Source organism: Aspergillus welwitschiae (genome assembly GCF_003344945.1).
Source record: "Aspergillus welwitschiae strain CBS 139.54b unplaced genomic scaffold BDQ94scaffold_3, whole genome shotgun sequence".
Taxonomy (NCBI): Eukaryota; Fungi; Ascomycota; class Eurotiomycetes; order Eurotiales; family Aspergillaceae; genus Aspergillus; species Aspergillus welwitschiae.
The window spans coordinates 261099-279187 of record NW_020798697.1 but is presented as its reverse complement, the minus strand read 5'-3'; the positions used below and the strand labels follow the sequence as shown (position 1 = coordinate 279187).

General features: G+C 49.2%; 8 protein-coding genes across 8 annotated transcripts; 4 read left to right on the top strand and 4 right to left on the bottom strand.

Annotated features, from left to right (window-relative positions):
- The first annotated feature begins 530 nt into the window (after positions 1 to 530).
- Positions 531 to 804, top strand: BDQ94DRAFT_135189 (uncharacterized protein). The gene has a single exon (XM_026764616.1). It carries the CDS (start codon positions 554 to 556, stop codon positions 776 to 778), a length of 225 nt encoding a protein of 74 aa, XP_026630892.1. The 5' UTR covers positions 531 to 553; the 3' UTR covers positions 779 to 804.
- Positions 805 to 884: 80 nt separating this feature from the next.
- On the top strand, positions 885 to 1430 carry BDQ94DRAFT_135188 (uncharacterized protein). The gene has a single exon (XM_026764615.1). It carries the CDS (start codon positions 943 to 945, stop codon positions 1261 to 1263), a length of 321 nt encoding a protein of 106 aa, XP_026630891.1. The 5' UTR covers positions 885 to 942; the 3' UTR covers positions 1264 to 1430.
- Positions 1431 to 1485: 55 nt separating this feature from the next.
- BDQ94DRAFT_135187 (uncharacterized protein) lies at positions 1486 to 2369 on the top strand. The gene has a single exon (XM_026764614.1). It carries the CDS (start codon positions 1588 to 1590, stop codon positions 1792 to 1794), a length of 207 nt encoding a protein of 68 aa, XP_026630890.1. The 5' UTR covers positions 1486 to 1587; the 3' UTR covers positions 1795 to 2369.
- A 2677-nt stretch (positions 2370 to 5046) lies between these two features.
- Positions 5047 to 6262, bottom strand: BDQ94DRAFT_166120 (uncharacterized protein; the record flags this gene model as incomplete). The annotated part of the gene is made up of 2 exons (XM_026770474.1): positions 5047 to 5877; positions 5942 to 6262. 2 exons carry the CDS (start codon positions 6260 to 6262, stop codon positions 5047 to 5049), a joined length of 1152 nt encoding a protein of 383 aa, XP_026630889.1.
- Positions 6263 to 7037: 775 nt separating this feature from the next.
- Positions 7038 to 9501, bottom strand: BDQ94DRAFT_135182 (agmatinase). Its single transcript, XM_026764613.1, has 10 exons — positions 9139 to 9501; positions 8817 to 8964; positions 8670 to 8766; positions 8512 to 8602; positions 8365 to 8448; positions 8094 to 8315; positions 7828 to 8045; positions 7683 to 7775; positions 7479 to 7629; positions 7038 to 7419 (listed from the first exon to the last, which is right to left on the bottom strand). The coding sequence occupies exons 2-10, from the start codon at positions 8949 to 8951 to the stop codon at positions 7335 to 7337; spliced, it is 1176 nt and encodes a 391-aa protein (XP_026630888.1). The 5' UTR covers positions 8952 to 8964; positions 9139 to 9501; the 3' UTR covers positions 7038 to 7334.
- Positions 9502 to 9849: 348 nt separating this feature from the next.
- BDQ94DRAFT_135180 (MATE family efflux transporter) lies at positions 9850 to 11602 on the bottom strand. Its single transcript, XM_026764612.1, has 2 exons — positions 10900 to 11602; positions 9850 to 10830 (listed from the first exon to the last, which is right to left on the bottom strand). Exons 1-2 carry the CDS (start codon positions 11483 to 11485, stop codon positions 9902 to 9904), a joined length of 1515 nt encoding a protein of 504 aa, XP_026630887.1. The 5' UTR covers positions 11486 to 11602; the 3' UTR covers positions 9850 to 9901.
- Positions 11603 to 12732: 1130 nt separating this feature from the next.
- On the top strand, positions 12733 to 14666 carry BDQ94DRAFT_166117 (putative MFS transporter; the record flags this gene model as incomplete). Its single annotated transcript, XM_026770473.1, has 7 exons — positions 12733 to 12920; positions 12972 to 13285; positions 13341 to 13430; positions 13487 to 14059; positions 14120 to 14194; positions 14289 to 14416; positions 14496 to 14666. The coding sequence occupies 7 exons, from the start codon at positions 12733 to 12735 to the stop codon at positions 14664 to 14666; spliced, it is 1539 nt and encodes a 512-aa protein (XP_026630886.1).
- Positions 14667 to 14888: 222 nt separating this feature from the next.
- On the bottom strand, positions 14889 to 17900 carry BDQ94DRAFT_181297 (uncharacterized protein; the record flags this gene model as incomplete). The annotated part of the gene is made up of 4 exons (XM_026773860.1): positions 14889 to 17325; positions 17420 to 17490; positions 17578 to 17613; positions 17757 to 17900. 4 exons carry the CDS (start codon positions 17898 to 17900, stop codon positions 15147 to 15149), a joined length of 2430 nt encoding a protein of 809 aa, XP_026630885.1. The 3' UTR covers positions 14889 to 15146.
- Between the last annotated feature and the right edge of the window lie 189 nt (positions 17901 to 18089).

Here is an 18089-nt window from a genome sequence, read left to right as displayed (position 1 = left end):
ACCAGAGTGCGAACAAAGGGAGGGAGCAAACAGTTCGGACACTTACAGAGAGGCCGACAGAGAAAGAGAAGAGAGAGAGAGAGAGAGAGCGCGAAGCTGCACCACCGGCGGTCACCGCAGAGGGGCTTAAGGGCAATGACAGAAGGGAGTGTGACAGGGAATGGACAGGAAGAGTTCCCCGGGTCTAGGCAGTACCAGCCAGGTAGAAAGGTATCTCTACGCACCCAGACTAGAAATCCGAGAAAAAACACCCAGGTGGGAGAAGCTGTCGCGGAGAGGAGGAGATGGAAGAACTCCTGAGCGGCGAGCAAAGTTAATTGGTGGCATCAAGGTTGAAGCGAACCGGGATGGGGCTGGGCTGGGGCGTTGGCCCAAGTCGGCCGCTTTACTATGTTGAGCTGGACTGAAGTGGAAACAAGTGGACGGTGCGAAGTGGCAAAGGAGGGCCGGCCAGCAACGGCGCTGCGGTGAATATTAGACTAATACTATTAATGAATGGAGAGAGAGAGAGAGAAAGAGAGAGAGGAGAGAGACGATAGGAGGGGTTCAATTGATGGCACGCGGAGTTACCTCCAATTCCTGTCGGCTCTCTCTCTTTCTCTCTCTCGGTCTCTTAATACCTGAAATCTACTTTCTAATCTGCTTGAAAGTTGAAACAGGTCATAAAAAGCAGCCAGGTAAAAATAGTACCGCAGCTGAGACCGTGGTTCCTGACCATCTTCCATTGACGATCCAGCAATCAAGGGCCAGACTGCATGACACCCACAGCCAAAGCTGAAGAAAACAACAGATTGTCAGTCAGGCACCGTCCATGCAATTGGGATTGACCCTCAGGAACCAAGTCCCGTACGCCTTCCGGTATGGCCGTTACGACGCCAGGGGCAGAAACCCACACCCAAAACCCACCCACCAGCCCAGCTGTCGGGGTCCAGAACGCACCTCATGATCCCTACTTGGTGGCTATCTATCGTCGCGCTTGGTCCCTGGATCGCAATTTGTGGCTTGTCCAGATCATACACTGAAGCGATCGGTGGTGACCTGATGGTCGACAAAAGAAAGCATACATATATTCCACATCATCCCCATCCGTTCGCCGGTAATAAAAAAGAAGCATTACGACTCACGAGCGGTTCCCGTATTGCCGACAGAAGTTGTTCCACGGTTCGCGGCGGATGGATTGCAATTCAGGAACCGAAACGGAGTCCGGAGTGCCACCTTTCCCAACCACATGGGGGTAAGGAACTCCATTCTTGTCATTTTTAGACGTTTCAGATTGGGAAGCTGCTGGGGATTCGCAGCTGAGGACACGACACCAGCACCAGCATCACTTTTTGCCATCCACCACTTGCTTTTTTACATTAGTTGGACAACAGCAACAAATCTGGTAACTAGTAGATTGTCATGCAGCCGGATCGTGAAAATTGTCATCCACAGGGCAGGGAAAAAGAAAGCAGGGGAAGCCAGACCAAATTAGCAGAAACCCCCGAGAAAAAGAAACGATAAGGAAAAGCACCCCAGAGAGCAAAGTGCGAACCCAGGCGACCAGGATGAAAACTTAACTTTAACCCACCATCTCCTTGACATCACATGCCTTTCAAGCGGATAGGACATTATAGGGTGAACAGGGGGGATGTCTCTCCCTCCCCCATTCCACGTCCACCGCTTGACACCAGTGTCAAGTGTTTTAGTTTAGTGATTAAACTACTGGAGACCGTCAAATGTGACCGGCAAACTCAGGAACCATCTGCATCGGGACGACGCATCGCATGCGCATTTCCCTCCCCAAGCCGGTAAGGTCAGTCAAGGCAAGCGAAATGACGACCTACCAGCCCAGCCTCCCAAGCCTGCACGGTCGGATAGGGACATGTGCGTCCAGTGCGTACCCTCTAGTCAGAGCCAGTCTGCTCGAAATGGAGAAGCTTGACCCACGGGTGTTACAGTCTGTTGCTTGAGTGCGGGTCAACATGGTGCCATGGAGGGCGTGTGCGACAATCCATACCCATTTGAAGAGTGGATTAATTGCTGTCCGAGTGGACACTAGACCGCGACTTAGCCAGTTAGCCTCCACCGGCAATGGATTAAAGGCTATGCTCCATCACTAACGGTCGTGCGATCGCAGTGGAAGAGGAAGAGATTGGCATCTGTCTTTAGTTAGCAGGCTACTGCTTTATGAGTGATAAAATGATAGCGCCTGGCATCCTTCATCTCGGTCGGGATACGTAAGTTCCCCCGACCGCCTATCAGCATCACTCTACGAAATTAATCCGGTTCCCCAATATTAGGCACTTTCAGTATCCCCGACCGGAACGTGGGAGCTGGCCCCAAGCATAGATCATGGATCATGGACGACATATGCAGATGAAAAAGACACTAAGTATTATAAATAAAGGAACATTAGAAATCAACCTGCGAGATTATTCCATTGTCGCAGACCAGCTAGCCCATGGCAATTGTCTCTTTTGTCAACTACTCGGTAGGGTATAGTTCATTCTACTTCGGGCCCGAGATGCATTGAGACTGTTTCAAAGATGAAGCTGAGATGGCTTGGGTGACCAAAGGCAATCTTGTACAACAATCTGCCAAGCTGGGTGCGCTAATCTAGATCAGGCACGAGAGGCTGTATACCTTGTCGGAAACCAATTCAGATGACTTCTTGCCTTTACTGTGTCCATGACTTGACCCTCTAGTTGTGATGCAATGAATGCATACAGTTCATTCAGAGTCGGACTTCTAATCCATGGAAGCGCCCAACCCTTAAGTGTGCAGATCTCTCATCTTCAAATAGCTCATCGGACGTTGACAAAGTCGGGGGTCGCAAGCTATGGCAGACTCAGGAAGAGCAATACTTGGGTAGCACATATTACATTCATTGCATGCGAATTCCGCACGAGTCCGACAATATATATCCTAGTATAGACGAGGTCCTACTCCCTATGACATACAAATCCCAGTGAGCCAACACCGCTCCTATTTCAAATCGTTCCAATTTCTGCATAGTGATATACGTAACCTCTATACTCGTTATTCACTTCTGCAACCAGCTATAAAACCTCACAATCCCTATTTCATCATAGCATCATAATCTACCCGCCTTGTCGTCAAGAACAGAGAAGTGGATGCTACTATATCTCGAGCCAAGCCGATTGACCGATCTATCAATCAATAACACCATAACCCACAAAATAGGATTCAACGGCTCATTGATTGCCAATGAGCCAGGGGAAAGGGATATCCGACCGAAAGTTATTCTTCTTTGAGGTAGATACCGCATAAATTTCTGGAGGTGCCTCATTTGTTTCTCACCTGCCGCGAGCTCGTTATTCTATAAAAATCGGACCCGATGGGAAGGAACTTGTTTACGACAATTCTCTTCTGAAAGTAACCCATGTTTATAATTAGTAGTAGGCTTGAGCACGGGCAACTACTCCTACCCAATATATATAAAATGGGGGTCAGTCCATAGTACTAGGGAAGTACTACTACTAATCGGTATCCCCACATAACCACCCACATTAACATTATACACTCAACATTATTCCACAGAACCGAACCCATCCATCATGATACAAAGTAATAACCTAATTAATAAATCAAATAAAACCCTCAATAGCGCTCCCAACCCGCCTATCCCAATGATACTCTTCTATTCCTCATCATCTGATTGGTTGGCCCCTGAACTTTCCAACGGCCGATCTTCACCCGGCAATCGGCACGTATATCTCCAGCAGAGTAACGATCGTCGAATACGACCATTTTGTCCACTCTTCACTCCTCCACCGACCCAAGTCTTTTCTATTGCTTTTGTATTGTTCATCCACGGCAACCATGCCAATATTCATTTACGCTATTATTCACCTATATTCTAATATCGAGACTCATTGGAAGAAAGGAAGGAAGGGATGATAAATGTTTTTCCAGGTTTAGATATCTCCTGCTCATCACAAAACGCCACAGTTGCCTATCCGTATCAAACCCCCAAACTCAAAACTGAACCTGCATAATCACCAATGCACGATTGTGAACTTGTCACACCCGCACCCCCATCCACATTCAACCATCTCCAATCCTATCTTGAGAGTAACTACTCCGTACTAACAGTGTAAGCAGCTTAGAACCAAAGACAATAAACTCAATTTCCACCGATCAACCTTGTCACTTCGCATTTAGAGTGGCAGCCTCGTATCGAGATACTCTTCCTATTGCGTATCATTGTATGGCCTTACGGGGGGCTCTACTATAAATCAAATCCTTTGCTTAATGGCATAGCAAGTAGCTTCCTTCCTTTCAGTATTATACTATTTTCGTAGACTGTACCTGCGTTTCAATCACAGGAGAGGAAAAAGTGATACATGGCCGATGGCCGAAGGAATGAAAGCAAGGATGCAGATGCATAAGAAGGTACCTTACTTAAGTAATAAGGTTTATGCAAGTAAGGGGTCGCGTTAAGTTAAAGTTAGTCAACGCTCAGGCAGATGACAGGACATATTTGTGGATAGATAGATGGATGGAATGATAGGATATATCAAGTAGCGTACCGGTTGCAAGGTAGATAGATCTACCTTGGAGGCAACTAACTTTGTACTTATATGCACAACTTCGGAGGGATGAGGAGATAAAGCATGATTCTAAAATAGATAGATCTATCGGAGAATACGACTGACGCAAACGCAACAACTTTGTAAGCCACATGGGTCACTGGGAAGGCAACTAACTAGTCGGGTGACTAACTAGAAGCCTGTGCAATAATCGATCCCTGGCGAATGATAATCCACAATGGGATAGAGATAGATCGCATCTTATCTAGATCAGTCTCATCGTTTCATAAGTGGCGTTGCCCTATGCAAGGGGACCGCTAGATCGAGATCGAGATCGAACGGTGGATGACAACCCAGGTGGATACCGAGATAAGACATTGTAAGTACGCTTTGGCATTTGCAACTAGAACTCGCACTATTCAATAATCCTGATAAAAGGTATGCGCTATGACATTTTCATTTGAGGTTTTCAATAACACCCTCCAACAATGTTCATGTGTTTCCTTTCCTGTTAACCTTCCATTATGGCGTCCCGGACTTGATCTTTCACTGGGGCCTCGGGTGCGTTAGCAAGCACCCATGGTAGCTCAATATCCGTAGGCGATATGCAGACAGGGTAGCCTTTGACTTGATCTTGTGTATACAGAAGACCGTTCACACACAGACATCCAATGAACTGCCAGAGTCTATGACACATGTTGTACGTAGAACCCCGCGGTATTCTCAGCTGCATATCGTTGAGTACCAGGCGTATATGTTGATAATAACCCAGCGAGTTCATGTTGCGCCCATTTAGACCGGTAATGTTATCCACGGTATCTGTGAATTGCCGGAGTAGGAAGTTCGGTATCCGCCGCGGCTTCTGCGTTGCTAGAGTTCGAATAAAAGTGTGAAGAGCGACATCCGCTTTCTCAATAAGCTGACGCTGAGTTCCAACGTGACGAATCAATGAAGCGTATGCACTGGGAGTGAGTATGTGCTCAGCGTTGTGGAACTCGTTCCGCCCCCAGTATTGCGCCATTCCGACCAAATGGATGAGACATTCGCGGTAGAGCTGGGCACACTGAATGTCTTGCGCCATTTTAGTATAGGCGAGAATATCGTCAGTAAGGCCAAGGAGGGGCTTAGAGGTAAGAGTCCAGGGAAGTATAATCTTCTCAATATATTCACGCACTCGGGGTACTGCCTGGAAGCGTATTCCGAGCAACACCATCCTTCGCCATCCTTTGATGCCAACATATGGTACAGGCTTGAGATATAACGCTTGCAGGAAGCAGTGGAAGGACTCAATGGCGCTCGGGATACGCTCGTCTGGTATTTCGGGATAATCGCGGTAATATCTCTGCAGAGTTATGCCACCTTGTCAGCGAACATTGGACTCGAGTATAAAGAGCGACTCAGCATACCGCTCCCTTTCGGTAGATCCCCCAGCCACCATCTTTCTCAGTTCTCGCCTCGAAATAGTGTACGCGACGCTCGGCATACTCGCCGCGCTGCCGTTCCTTCCAGATTCCAGTGTACTCCTTGATTAGACTTGAATGCGTTCGAAACTCCTGTCCAAAGATATCGATGTGAGTGTCAGTGGGGCCTTGCTCATGCGGGCCGCAGAGAACAGGGACGCTGATTTTCTGTTCTCTCAGTGACTTGAATGGGTTATCATTGAATATCTGGGCTAGATCTGGGACAATATCGTCTGCAACTGCAGGGCTCAGGCAAGGGATCTCCATAAGCGACTCTGTGAGGTAAAGAACGGAAGGTGTAGTCTATAGGGACTGTAAAGATAGTAATCATGTATGACAGAATGAGGTGTGCTTAATCTGGTAGATGTCAGCAATTTCAAGGATAGGCAGCCAGGCATTCTGGGACTTTGCAGAACCATGGAAGCATAGACTGGACAGGGCTGATGTTTATTGCCTATTCAAGCAGGCGGCGCCCTTAAGCTTTCCTCTCGCATCTGTCATGATATCAAATCTGGAAATATGCTTGTCTCGCATACGTCAGTGCGGTTAGTACCAAACATTGTCCTTCTAATAGTGACTTCGATGCAGGTAATTTCTGCTACTTGTGGAAACGATTCTCGCCTGTTTTGTACTGGGAGTTTCTTCCCCGAATGTTAATGATATACCTGGCCATCGGATGAGCTAAAGATACCGTATAGGTGGCCGAACCAACGGCTCTGATGCGCAGATCCTTCTGTATGTGATAAATTGACCTTGGCATCCCGGCCGATGGATCAGCCATGGGACTTTATCTGCTGTTGAATTACATCACGTTTTGGCTGATAGTCAAACTGCTTCATTTCATGATTCGTGTTGATACTATTTCCGGCGATAACCTTCGGGTCAATTCTTGTTTATTTTGATTGCTGGTATCGCCCAATATCTCGTCCGGTCCGGAGTATGATGCTGAAACCCTTCAAATGAACGCGGTCAGTTACGCACAAGCACGTGTTTTGGCCTAGACAATTCACACGTGATTATGTCTGGCCTATTGGCTTTATACATATATCTTATTTTCATTGCAGGGATAATTAGGTCAAGTATTTAGCGATCATGCCATACATGGATAAAAATATGTGGCAATATCATTATACAGTCTTCCAGGAGGTATCACCTTTACGGATAGTTGTTATTATTTCACTCAAATTCTACGTCTGGACATTCAAACTCCTCTGACAACACCTCTACCTCCGTGTGAAAAGCTGTAACGCAATGCCTTCAAGCGCCAGATTCTGAAGTCATGGATAAAATAACCGCAGAAGCCCGTGACCAGTCAATTTCCCAATGCAGCGTCCATCAACTACAGCTCATCAGAGCGGCCAACAGACAGCGGACCTTTCTTGACCATGATGGTAAGAACCTCATAGAGAACATCTGCAGCGGCCCTGTTATCATGAAGCATCAGTAAACAAGTCATAGGGTGCTTGATGCAAGTTTGCCATACATAGTAGAAAGCTCAGCATTTGTATCATAAGCAGGTGCAACTTCAACGATGTCCGCACCGATGAAGTTCAATCCATCCAGTCCACGAATGATAGTGCGGAGCTCACGCGTCGACCAACCTCCCGTTTCGGGTGTCCCGGTTGCCGGTGCATCTACATACGCTTGTCAGGAAAGCCATGGGAATGCATTGCTGGAGATGACCTACAAGCAGGATCAAGGGTATCGATATCAATGGAGAGGTAAACAGGGTTCTCGGTACCAACCCTCTCCCTTATCTTCTTGATGATGCCATCCGTTCCTGTCAAAGTGTATGTTAGTGGTGTACATAGAAGGTGACTGCACAGATGTACCAATAGTATCAATCTCTCTAGCTTCAACGATTTCGAACCCACAGTATCCGTCGTTCTCGTAATCGGATGGACCGGAAAGCGTAGTGCGAATACCGGCGTGGATGTTGGTGTCGTTCTTCAGCAGGCCTTCCATCGCGGCGTGGTAGAAGTAGGTGCCGTGGTTAATTGCGGCGACCTGACTAGGTGAGCCGCCGAATACCTTTGGCTTCCAGGAATCCCTAGGCATAGTGAGCATTGGTTTCTCCGAATCCAGGAGTCAAACATACAGGTGGCTGTCAAAGTGGATAACAGTAACAGGTCCGTAGGCCCTATTTATACTGCGCAGCAACGGCAAGGTAATGGTATGGTCACCTCCCAGGGTGATGATGCGTGGAAGGGTCTTTCCAGCCTTGGAGAGTCCGTACTTCTCAGCATCGGTGAATGGTTTGCGCATTAGAACACTATTGTGACCCTCTTCAATCTGTTGGATAGCCCAGGCGTTGTCATAACTGTTTGCGTCAGAATTTTGCTATCCCTCCCGTGGTGTGGGAACCATACGATGTTACAGGGATATCTCCGCAATCCAGGACTCTCAGATCGCTGACAAAAGGGTTCGCTTGCAGAGGCACATTATACCCGCCACTGAGAAGAAGTATAGATGAGCATCAACGCCGTCAGGGATATTCATGGCAAGGTATAGCGTACTAGAGGTTGAGGCGGCGAGATCCTTGTCGGATTCCGCTGGGTCCGAATCTTGCTCCGGGTCTATACGATGTACCAGTGTCAAAGGGAGCACCTGTTCAGTTAGTATGTATGATTATTGTCTTGTTGTAATACTGGATGAAGAGGGGGGGGCAGCATACCGATGAATGCAATGTCATATCTCTCGGCTTCGCTGGAGAGACAAGGAAAGTAAGGCAGCCGGCCAAAGGTAGAGATGCCAGAGAAGACAGAGTCGGCCTGGCTTGTCAGCCAATAGATAAGTACGAGCTCAATATGAAATCACTGACCTGAGTGCCACCATCTCCGGGGAGTGTATTGTACCACAACCTTTGGTGCGGTCCAGCCAGAGGAGTCTGGTCATGACTGCTGTGGGCAGTTACGATACCCGAGAGAGCAAGTAGGCTCACAACTGAAAGATACATTTTGGAAAGATACCTTGGAGGAAAACTTAGTATCAATTTGATTGAAGAAAATGATGATCCAGGCAGGCTTGCAGGGAGGGGATAATTATATGCTTCCATCTGCGTCTCCGCTAGTTGGCTTCCCCAACCATCTCTCCTTCCAGTCCCCGCATGCCCTTTGGTTTCAACGACCCTTGGTTACACCGACCTTTACAGTACGCACGTTGAAGCAGAGTATGGATGGACAGAATGGCAAACCCCACGGTATGATCCCTATTGATGACCTGTCTGTCCGAAGTTTATACTCGAGTATTGGATATCTGACTATGTCCACTCACAGTACTGAAGATTACAGTCTACCAATTCCTTCTCCCAGGACCTTCCAGAATGAGTGAATAACTCGAGAACCTGGGAAAACCGAGTGGGGTACGACATCATCAGATGTGCATCATCTCTTGAGGTGTTGTAGTTGTGGGGTTGTGGGTATCATGCGAAGTCGAGATCTGTTCCATGGGCTAACGTCAGATGCTTGGCCAGTAGTATAAATTCGAAACGCATGAACGATCAAAACAGGAAGGCCGGAGGAGAAGATAGTGGATGCTTCAGTGCATCAAGATCTTACACTGAAGCCTGGAACTAGTCTCATAGTATAATTCTAATCTACCGGGGCTTATCGTGCTGGTGTTCCACGGAGATAGCGGCCGGCATTTCTTATCAGCAACGCTGATCTTCATTCTGTGACGTGGGGACGGCCGAATTCCAGAACACTACTCCGTAAATTGACAACCAAGATAATTCGTACGATAAGCGTCCGATATCGTTCTCGCTTAAGAATTGAACAAAGAGCTGACAACGCTAAGGCTACCCATTCAAACTCTCTCGACCTTCCTTTTGGAGATACTAGATAGAGACCCTGCGTGGACTTTGCATGCTTCATACTTGATCTAGTTTATACCTATCTGCATTGCATATTACACAACAGTCGTGGCACCATTGGTGGTGTGTCCAACCTCCAATCGGTCATGGATATCCATTCGCTGAAACGCCTTATCGACCTCGCCTTCCCAGTTACTGAAGGCCACGATTGTCCACTCCAGTGCCCCCACGAGATACAATGCGATGCACTGTCCCACCCAAAGACCTTTCAGTCCCCATCCATTGAAGGCTAGCCAAATACCTAGAGGTAGTGCACCACAATAATAACTGGCCAGGTTGACTAGCGCGCCGACATGCTGTCTTCCCATACCCCTAAGGCTTCCTCCACAGCTACCGTTCAATCCATCGGCGATCTGGAACAACGCCACCCATGGTAGAACCTCCGCAGTGAGCTGTACGACCCCTTCATCGGAGTTGAATATCTTTGCAAAGACGTGTCGAGTCCCCATCAGCACAGCCAGCACGGCCCCTCCCAGCGCCATACTTAGCCAGGCCGCGGTGTTGGCCGCTCTCGATGCACCAGCTGCATCCCGGGAGCCTAGCAGGCTCCCCACCCGTGAAGATGTAGCGACTCCCACGCCAAATGGGATTGTGTTGAGCACTTGGTCTGCGGTCATGATGACGCTCTGAGCCGCCAGTGGGATTGTTCCCAGCCTTCCGGCTGCAAGAGCTACTATCTCAAAGGCCCACCACTCGGTGCCTACATGCACCACGCCCAGAAAGGCCAATCTGGCGAAAGTCCCAAGATTCTCGAATGCTTTGCGCGACCAGCCGCCCCAGCATTCGGAGCCGGCAATGAATCGGGCATACAACACGAGCAGTGCAAAGGACAGCCAGTAGGAAATGCCGGTGGCAAATGGCGCACCAAGCAACCCCATGCGAAAGGTGTAGCAGAACAGGTAATTGAGCAATGCATTAAATGGCACCGTAATCAGCAAGACATACGTCCCAGGGCGCATAATACCTGCATCTTCTCATCAACAAAACTTCCCGGAGATATGATGTCTGAGAAGCACGTTGGAAAAAGACTTACCCTGTGCTTGCAGATATTTTTTCATGGCCTCGAAGTAGATATAACCCAGACCGCCAGGGATCAAGCAAGTTAGGAAACGCGCACTATCCCGTGAAAGCTGGGGGTCCTGGCCAAGCAGAAGAAACACAGGCTCCGAGCATGTCCAAAGAATTGCGACGGGGACATAGAACAGGCCGAGGACAAAGAATGCCCGCTGCAACAGAATTCCGAGATCATGCTTATTCGAGCTGCCTGTGAACGTTGAGGAGGCTAGTGTGTCCAATGCGGTGGTCCCGCCTAAGGCGATCATCCATGCCGTGACCATGGCAAACATCAGTGAGAAAGCTGTGGTGGCCAGGTTCTCCGGAGAGGTCCGTCCCACAATCAACACCGAGGTGGTTTGTAGGCTGTTTTGCAGCGTGTATGCCAGAATGACTGGGATGGAGTCCTTCAACAGCCGGAAAAATTCGACCAGAAAGGAAACCGATGATTTTGTGCTTTTGGAGTCGGGGTCGGTGTCGACCTGCTTGGGAAGTAGTGGCGTATGTTCCTCTCCATGAGTGTGCGCGGAAGAAGTCTCCCGATAGCTAGGAAGAGAGTCGTACATTTTGCAATGACAGTAGACACACAGGGCCCAGTCTTTGGAAGAAAGGAGTGTTGTTTACCTGGGGGACAACATGGACTACGATGGTATTAAAGCCTTCAAGTTTGGAGAACAACATAGCTGAACGCATTCAAAAGCACAAAACAGCCCCTTACCTCGTAGAAGCAGTCTGTTACTCAAATGGCAACCGCGCAGACCAGCAAATGATCCACCACGAGCTTATCCAGATCGGGATCACTGACCCACCAGGAGAACTTAGTCGAGCTGCATGTCAGCGCAGAATGATCCAGAGGCGGGGCTGCCTCTTTCTCAAGATATTCACCTCTTTGGGACGAGCGTGGGGGACTGGACAGGAAATGCCATCCACCCTTGCATGATCCGATATCGACCCGAGATGTCGAGACTGACATCATGGTGTCAATTCAAAGACTGTCTAGCCTTTTGATGCCCAATATTACAGATTAAGATGTCTACTTCTTACGCAATGTTAGTCCCTTATCTGGGATGCAAATCAGAGGCTATCAAGTATGTGCAGCATCTGATACTGAGTTGTACTCCGATCTATTTGAGTCCCGCCGATGGATGGTTCCCCAGACGGGGTCTGACTGGCTTAGCTTCTTGCTCGTATCTGTTGCAAGAAAGATATTATTGATTCCCTATGCGGGAAGAAGAAATGGAAGAGTGCGTGGTACTGGGAAGAGAAATATGACTTCAATCGCCTGGATTATCTGGATTTACAGAGATATTCCACCATAGATTTGCGATGGTCATAATTGGCAACATATATGATGTGAGCATCAAGATATTCACGGAGTTGCTAACGTAGGGATCCTAGCCAGCAAAAGTAGCAAGAAATGTCCGGAGAATGCATATACAATTTGTAAATAGAATGCACATACTTCGTTACCGCAACGGGTTAACGTGAGTCGCTTCCAATTTAGCCAGAACCAGGCCGAGAAGGCTATAATGCAGTCTTTAAGACCAGGGTCCGATTCGATTCGCTCGTCCATCCTAGTACATCCCGTTGATGATAAGCAGCGGAGATATCCTTCAGGCTGGTGATTCGATGTTCGCTTGAGGCTGTTACTGATAAGCCTTGTTTCATACTGCAATGGCATCATTCAACTTCACCTGTCGACTGCCCTCCCCTCATGGACTCTTATATATGCACCTCATTCAAAAGGACCATGCATTGGCAAAATTGCCTCATGGCTATACTAACGTACTCATAATCAATATAATTACACACAATGAATCTCAAGCTTACCCAGATAGACCTTGTCCCTGTTCCCGAGAAGCAATCCGCCAGCGACATCGACAGCCTCCCCGTTGAGCAACATGGCACGCACACCCACCCCGCGCCTACTTCTGACCCTCTGGATCCGCTTAACTGGCCCCGTTGGCAAAAGCATGTGATTCTGGGTATTGTCATGCTCAAGTGCGTACTACCTGATCAGTCCAGAAGAACTCACAGATTGACAATGAACAGGTACTTCCTTTTCACCTACATCACAACCACCACTGTCCCCTCCTTCGCAGAAATACAATCACAGTATGACATCAACTACTCACAAGTCAACTGGACCGTTGCCATCCCAGCTCTGGGCTTATCGCTTGGACCACTCTTCTGGTCCTCAGTTGGTGACATCTACGGCCGCCGCATTGTCTTCATCGTGGGAACTGTCATCGCTTTAGTTGCTACAATTGGCGCTGCTGTGGCAGACACATATGGTGGGTATATGGCTGCTCGGTTCTTCCAAGGGTTTGGAGTCAGCCCTTCATCAACAGTGGGGATGGCAGTTGGTAGGTCACCTCTCTTCAGCATGCATTGCACTGATCCAAACAGCTAACGGCACAGTCACTGATATGTTCTATGAATACGAACGTGGCCAGAAACTCGGCTTATGGGTACTTGCTCTTGATTCGGGTCTGCTTCTAGGCCCAACCTGTACGTGATACCATTCACTGAATCATTATGACCTCCACCTATTGACGTTAATCAAGTCGGCGGGTTTCTTAATCTCGTCAGCGCACAATGGATCAACTGGTTCAACGCCATTCTCTTCGCTGCACTTCTACTTCTCGAACTCACACTCATGCCTGAAACCCTCTACCCGCGCGCTTTGATGCTCCAACGCATGGCAGTCACCGAGAAGCCAGCAGAGTCGAATGCAGGTATAGAAGAAGCAGAGATAAAACGCACCAAGTCGCTTCCGTTCTTCAACCTCCGTCCCATCCCAGGTCTCTCTCATCCACCTATCTATGCCTCTCTTACCCGGTTCCTCCTTACATTTCGCTTCCCAGTCATCCCCGTAGCTGTCCTCGGGTACTCATTCACATGGTACTGGTGGATCCTGTCCGTGATCACCATGGTCCCGTCTGCATATGCAACGGACTCGCCTCTCATACAGGGATTACTATTCCTGGGCCTACTGATCGGGACCCTAGTAGCAGAGGTAAGCTGCTCAGGACGACTGAGCGATGCCATCGTGGGGCGATTAGCAAAGCGGAACGGGGGGGTTCGGGTCCCAGAAATGCGATTATGGCTAGCATATCCAGCCATTGTCTTGACTGCTGGTGTGTACATCCCCATAGCTCATGTGCGTACAATTTCTAACATAGCTATACAACCGGCAGTTGGTTTGATCCTTTGGGGCATAAGTATAGACAAAGCCTACCACTGGATGGTAGGACAGGTTGCATTCTTCTTATGTGAGTAGATCCCTCCACCTATCCACTCCTCCTCCCTTTTTTTTCCCCCTTGCAATTACCATCTACTAACCTCATTTACTCATTCAATGAGCAGTCTCCGCCGGAATCCAAATCGGCAACACCGTAACAAGCAGCTACATCATCGACGCCTACCCGCTCCAGTCCACCAGCGTGGTAATTTTCTACGCTGTATTCCTGAACCTCAGTGCGTTCGCTAATCCAGTATGCTCCTCTCCCCTCAGCTGTTTCCCCTATGTATATCCCCTTCACCACCACGAGTAATTTAATAACATATGAACAGTTCTTCATCGCCCAATGGCAAGCCGCAATAGGCTGGACCTGGACCTTCACCACCCAAGCCCTGATTGTCGTGGCTGGCGGATCTGGTGTTTTCATTTCGCTGCATGTGTTTGGGGCGGCGTGGAGAGCGAAGGGGGTGCCGGGGTGGGTGAACCCGGAGTTTGATTCTTAGTTTGATTCAATTTCTTTTTATTCAAAGAATTCTGGAAACAGGTAATGTTTCTTTACGTGGTACTGTTGAGCAGCAAGTTACGCATCGCATCGCAGGCTTGGTTTGTAGAGGGTGCCAATGGCGTCAATGTCCAAAGTCTCTAATGAACATTACAACGTGGCGTAGGTAGTATCAGTAGAGAAAAGCGAATTATTATCTACCTCTCCTGCTTTAAGGAGATTCATGCAGCATGCGCAGAGGTATGCATAGATTCAATAATCGCTAATTACGATGAATCGCATGCAAGTACCAAGCAAAGTCACGAGTCGTCCAAAACGTCTGCTCCACGAATTAAATAACAAAACAGACCGTATCACGATTTCCATTTGCCTGGTATCTTCCCATTCCCACCAAACGCCACCCAAATAAAAGAAGAACAACATTTTGAACACGATACGCCGCCGCCAACGTGATGAGATCAACTACGCAGAAGAGAAAATGCTATACATGACCGAATAGCTTCAGTCGATAGATACACGTGTGATTGCCGCCCCAGTTCGACGTGGCCCGAAATACAACCCTGTCCACCCGAAGTTCTGGGGAGTCGATCACCGCGTCTAGTTCGAACCGCTGCACGTGGTGCGAGCCGTGGATATCGTATGTGAATTTCCCGACTCGGTAATATGTCGGTCCTAGGAGTGGATCATCAGAGTACGCAGTCGGATCCTCGGTGGGCCACGCGGACCGGAGGGCGTCCATAATCGGCTTGTGGATTGATAATCGCTCCGCTTGCGTTCTTGCAGGTCGGCTGGTCCCCTTCTGGACGAGTACGTACTGGGCCCAGAGCTCCATCTCCCGGGGGGCATTTTCGGGCTTCAATGTAGCCGTCTTCGGCATATGTTCGACGGCCACTTCCTCCGGCACGATCTTTTGGCCTAGGTCAATGCCAATCTGCGACATGCCATCCCGGGGTGTGCTGCACCAGCAATCTCCATAATCTTCCCAGGGAACCATAGCCGCGAGCGGTGGTGATGGGGGACGATAATGACTACCTCTCCATAGATTAACATATGCCCACTGCCAAGCACTGAGCTTGTGTCCGACTGTTGGACTTGTGAGACCCGGAATAACAATAACCCCTAGTCCAATGCTCAGAAAGTTTGTTTTTTGCTCCGTTGGAGGACCAAGATCGGTGCTTCCTCTGCTTGGCGGCATGATCGGAGTGGGTGATGATCGCACCTCCGATTGCACCTCGTTCACATCCCATTTGACGGTGCGCATTTCCTTCGCCAGTGACGATACCTGCGCTCCAATTCGAGACATCTGGTCCGTAAGGCTGCTGACTGCTAGCATGTTGTTTTCATCCATCGGAATATACTGTGGCGGTCGAGAAAGGGAGGGAATGCCGCCAAAGGCAACCAGGTAGACTGTCGCTGCTGTCAAAGCTATTCCTGCGAGTATGCGAGCGACTGTAGATACGCTGGGCAACTGTGCTGATAGACTTCCTACCCAGGACCAAGACTGGCCTGTTTGACTAATATTTTGTTGGCCACCATCCACTGATGGTTCTTGTGATGGAGTCCTCCGTGCATATGCATTAGGGATAAGTGTCTTTGTGGGCGCGGTAAACTGGGCCGCAGGGGACTTCTCTCTGATAACCTCCGGCTCCGGCGTAGGCTCTGGCATAGGCACCAGCTCTGGAATAGGCTCTGGCTCCGGCTCCGGCGTAGGCTCTAGTTCCGGCTCGTGCACAGACTCGGGTTCCGACTGTGGCTCCGGCTCTGGTGAAGGCTCTATCTGGAAGTCCTCGTAGCTAGGTTGTAGGGAGGGCGATCTCGATTTTGTTTTCAGAATCTTTGAGTCCGGCTCTTCTTCTTCGTGAATAGGCTCGTTGGCAAAAGCCAGTCCGGAAAATCGACGAGGGGGTGCCTTGATATTCTTTCCATCGGAAAGCGTCCGTGTCAATTCATCGGAGTTGATGGCTCGCTCAACGGTGAACGAATATAAAGACGAGTCGTCCGGTAGCGGGGAGCTTCCTAACGGTGGCCCATCATGCAATTGTGGGCCAAAGCGCCCCATAGGAGACGGATACAGATTCTCGGCTGGTACGTGGGGATATCTGGGTACAGGTAGAGACTGCGCAGGACTTGAGGCGGTAGAAAGAGTGTGCGGGATAGGAGGCGTGGGGGTGGCGGTGGATTGGTCGTTGTTGCTGTAGTTGCCCCGTACAGGAGTAGGAGACTTGGTTGCCTCGCGCAGGTTGTCGAGAAGCTGCAACTCATCCGGGGTCGGCTCCCGTCGACTCCGCCGAACCGGGGAACGGGTAATAGAAGGGGACTTCTGTCGACGAGATTTGTCCTGGGTGGTTTCTTTCTCTTTCATCTGTCGATCTTTAGCATCCTCGATTCCCTTGTCGATCGCGTCGGCCATCTCGGTCAGATCCATATGAGGCTGAATCTTGAGCTCCCGCGGGAGGATTGGCGTCTCAGCAGATCCATAAGCGAACGACTGCTTGGTTGGAAGGTTTGGCAGAGCCTGTGTCCTTGCTTCCGGACCCAGTTTGGACTGAAAATACGTCGACGCACTCCCTATGTCGGAGCGAGGAGTAGACCCCGCGCGCCTGGTGGCGCCGCGTCTAGCAGGCATTGGAAGTTCAATGCGAAGAATCGGCTTGATGTTTCTGTTAGCTAGAGCGCATAGAGTACAGCTTTGCATACTGGGGGTTGAGGGAAGAGAAAGTCCTATAGCAGGCGGACTCGAAGCTCTCTACTCACTGTGAGAAGATGGAACTGAATAAGTCGCTTGCAGCCTCAGGCATAAATTGAGGGCCAGAGATGCCAAAGCACTGCGATGAAATAGGAGAGATCCAGCTCCGAGAGAGCGATCAGAAATAATTTTGAACGGGCAGTCTGCAATCGAGCTTGTGCTACACTATGGCTGCGACCAGGATGACCAATTCAGATGTATCCTACACGAGGTACGTTAGATGAAATGAAGAACCAGTGAAAGAAAGCTACCTCCTCAAGTCTTTGTTCGCGAAAGACCATTGAGAAAAGTCAAAGACTTCGAGGTGCCCGGATGATCTAAGGTGAGAACAGGCTATAGACTCACGATAGCAATCCGGGGTAATTGTCGACCTTCAAGCGCGAAAGCGACACGGCGCGAAAAGACGCGGGTGGAATGCCGATCCACAGCGTCGCAGGGGTGGTTGAGGGATTCAAGCACGTGATATTCAGGATAAACCAGGTTGCGCATGTATGATGCGCGTCGTACAAAGATTCCTGAGTGGGAGATGATGAAGAGAGAGAATGCTGAAGCTGCAAAACAATGCTAGACGACGGGAGATGTGAGGCTTGCTTGCTTGCTTGCTGGACTGAATGATGGATGGCCCGAACCTCCACTCGCTGCGGGTAATATTCGTATCTCCCGTTACCCGCCTTCAAT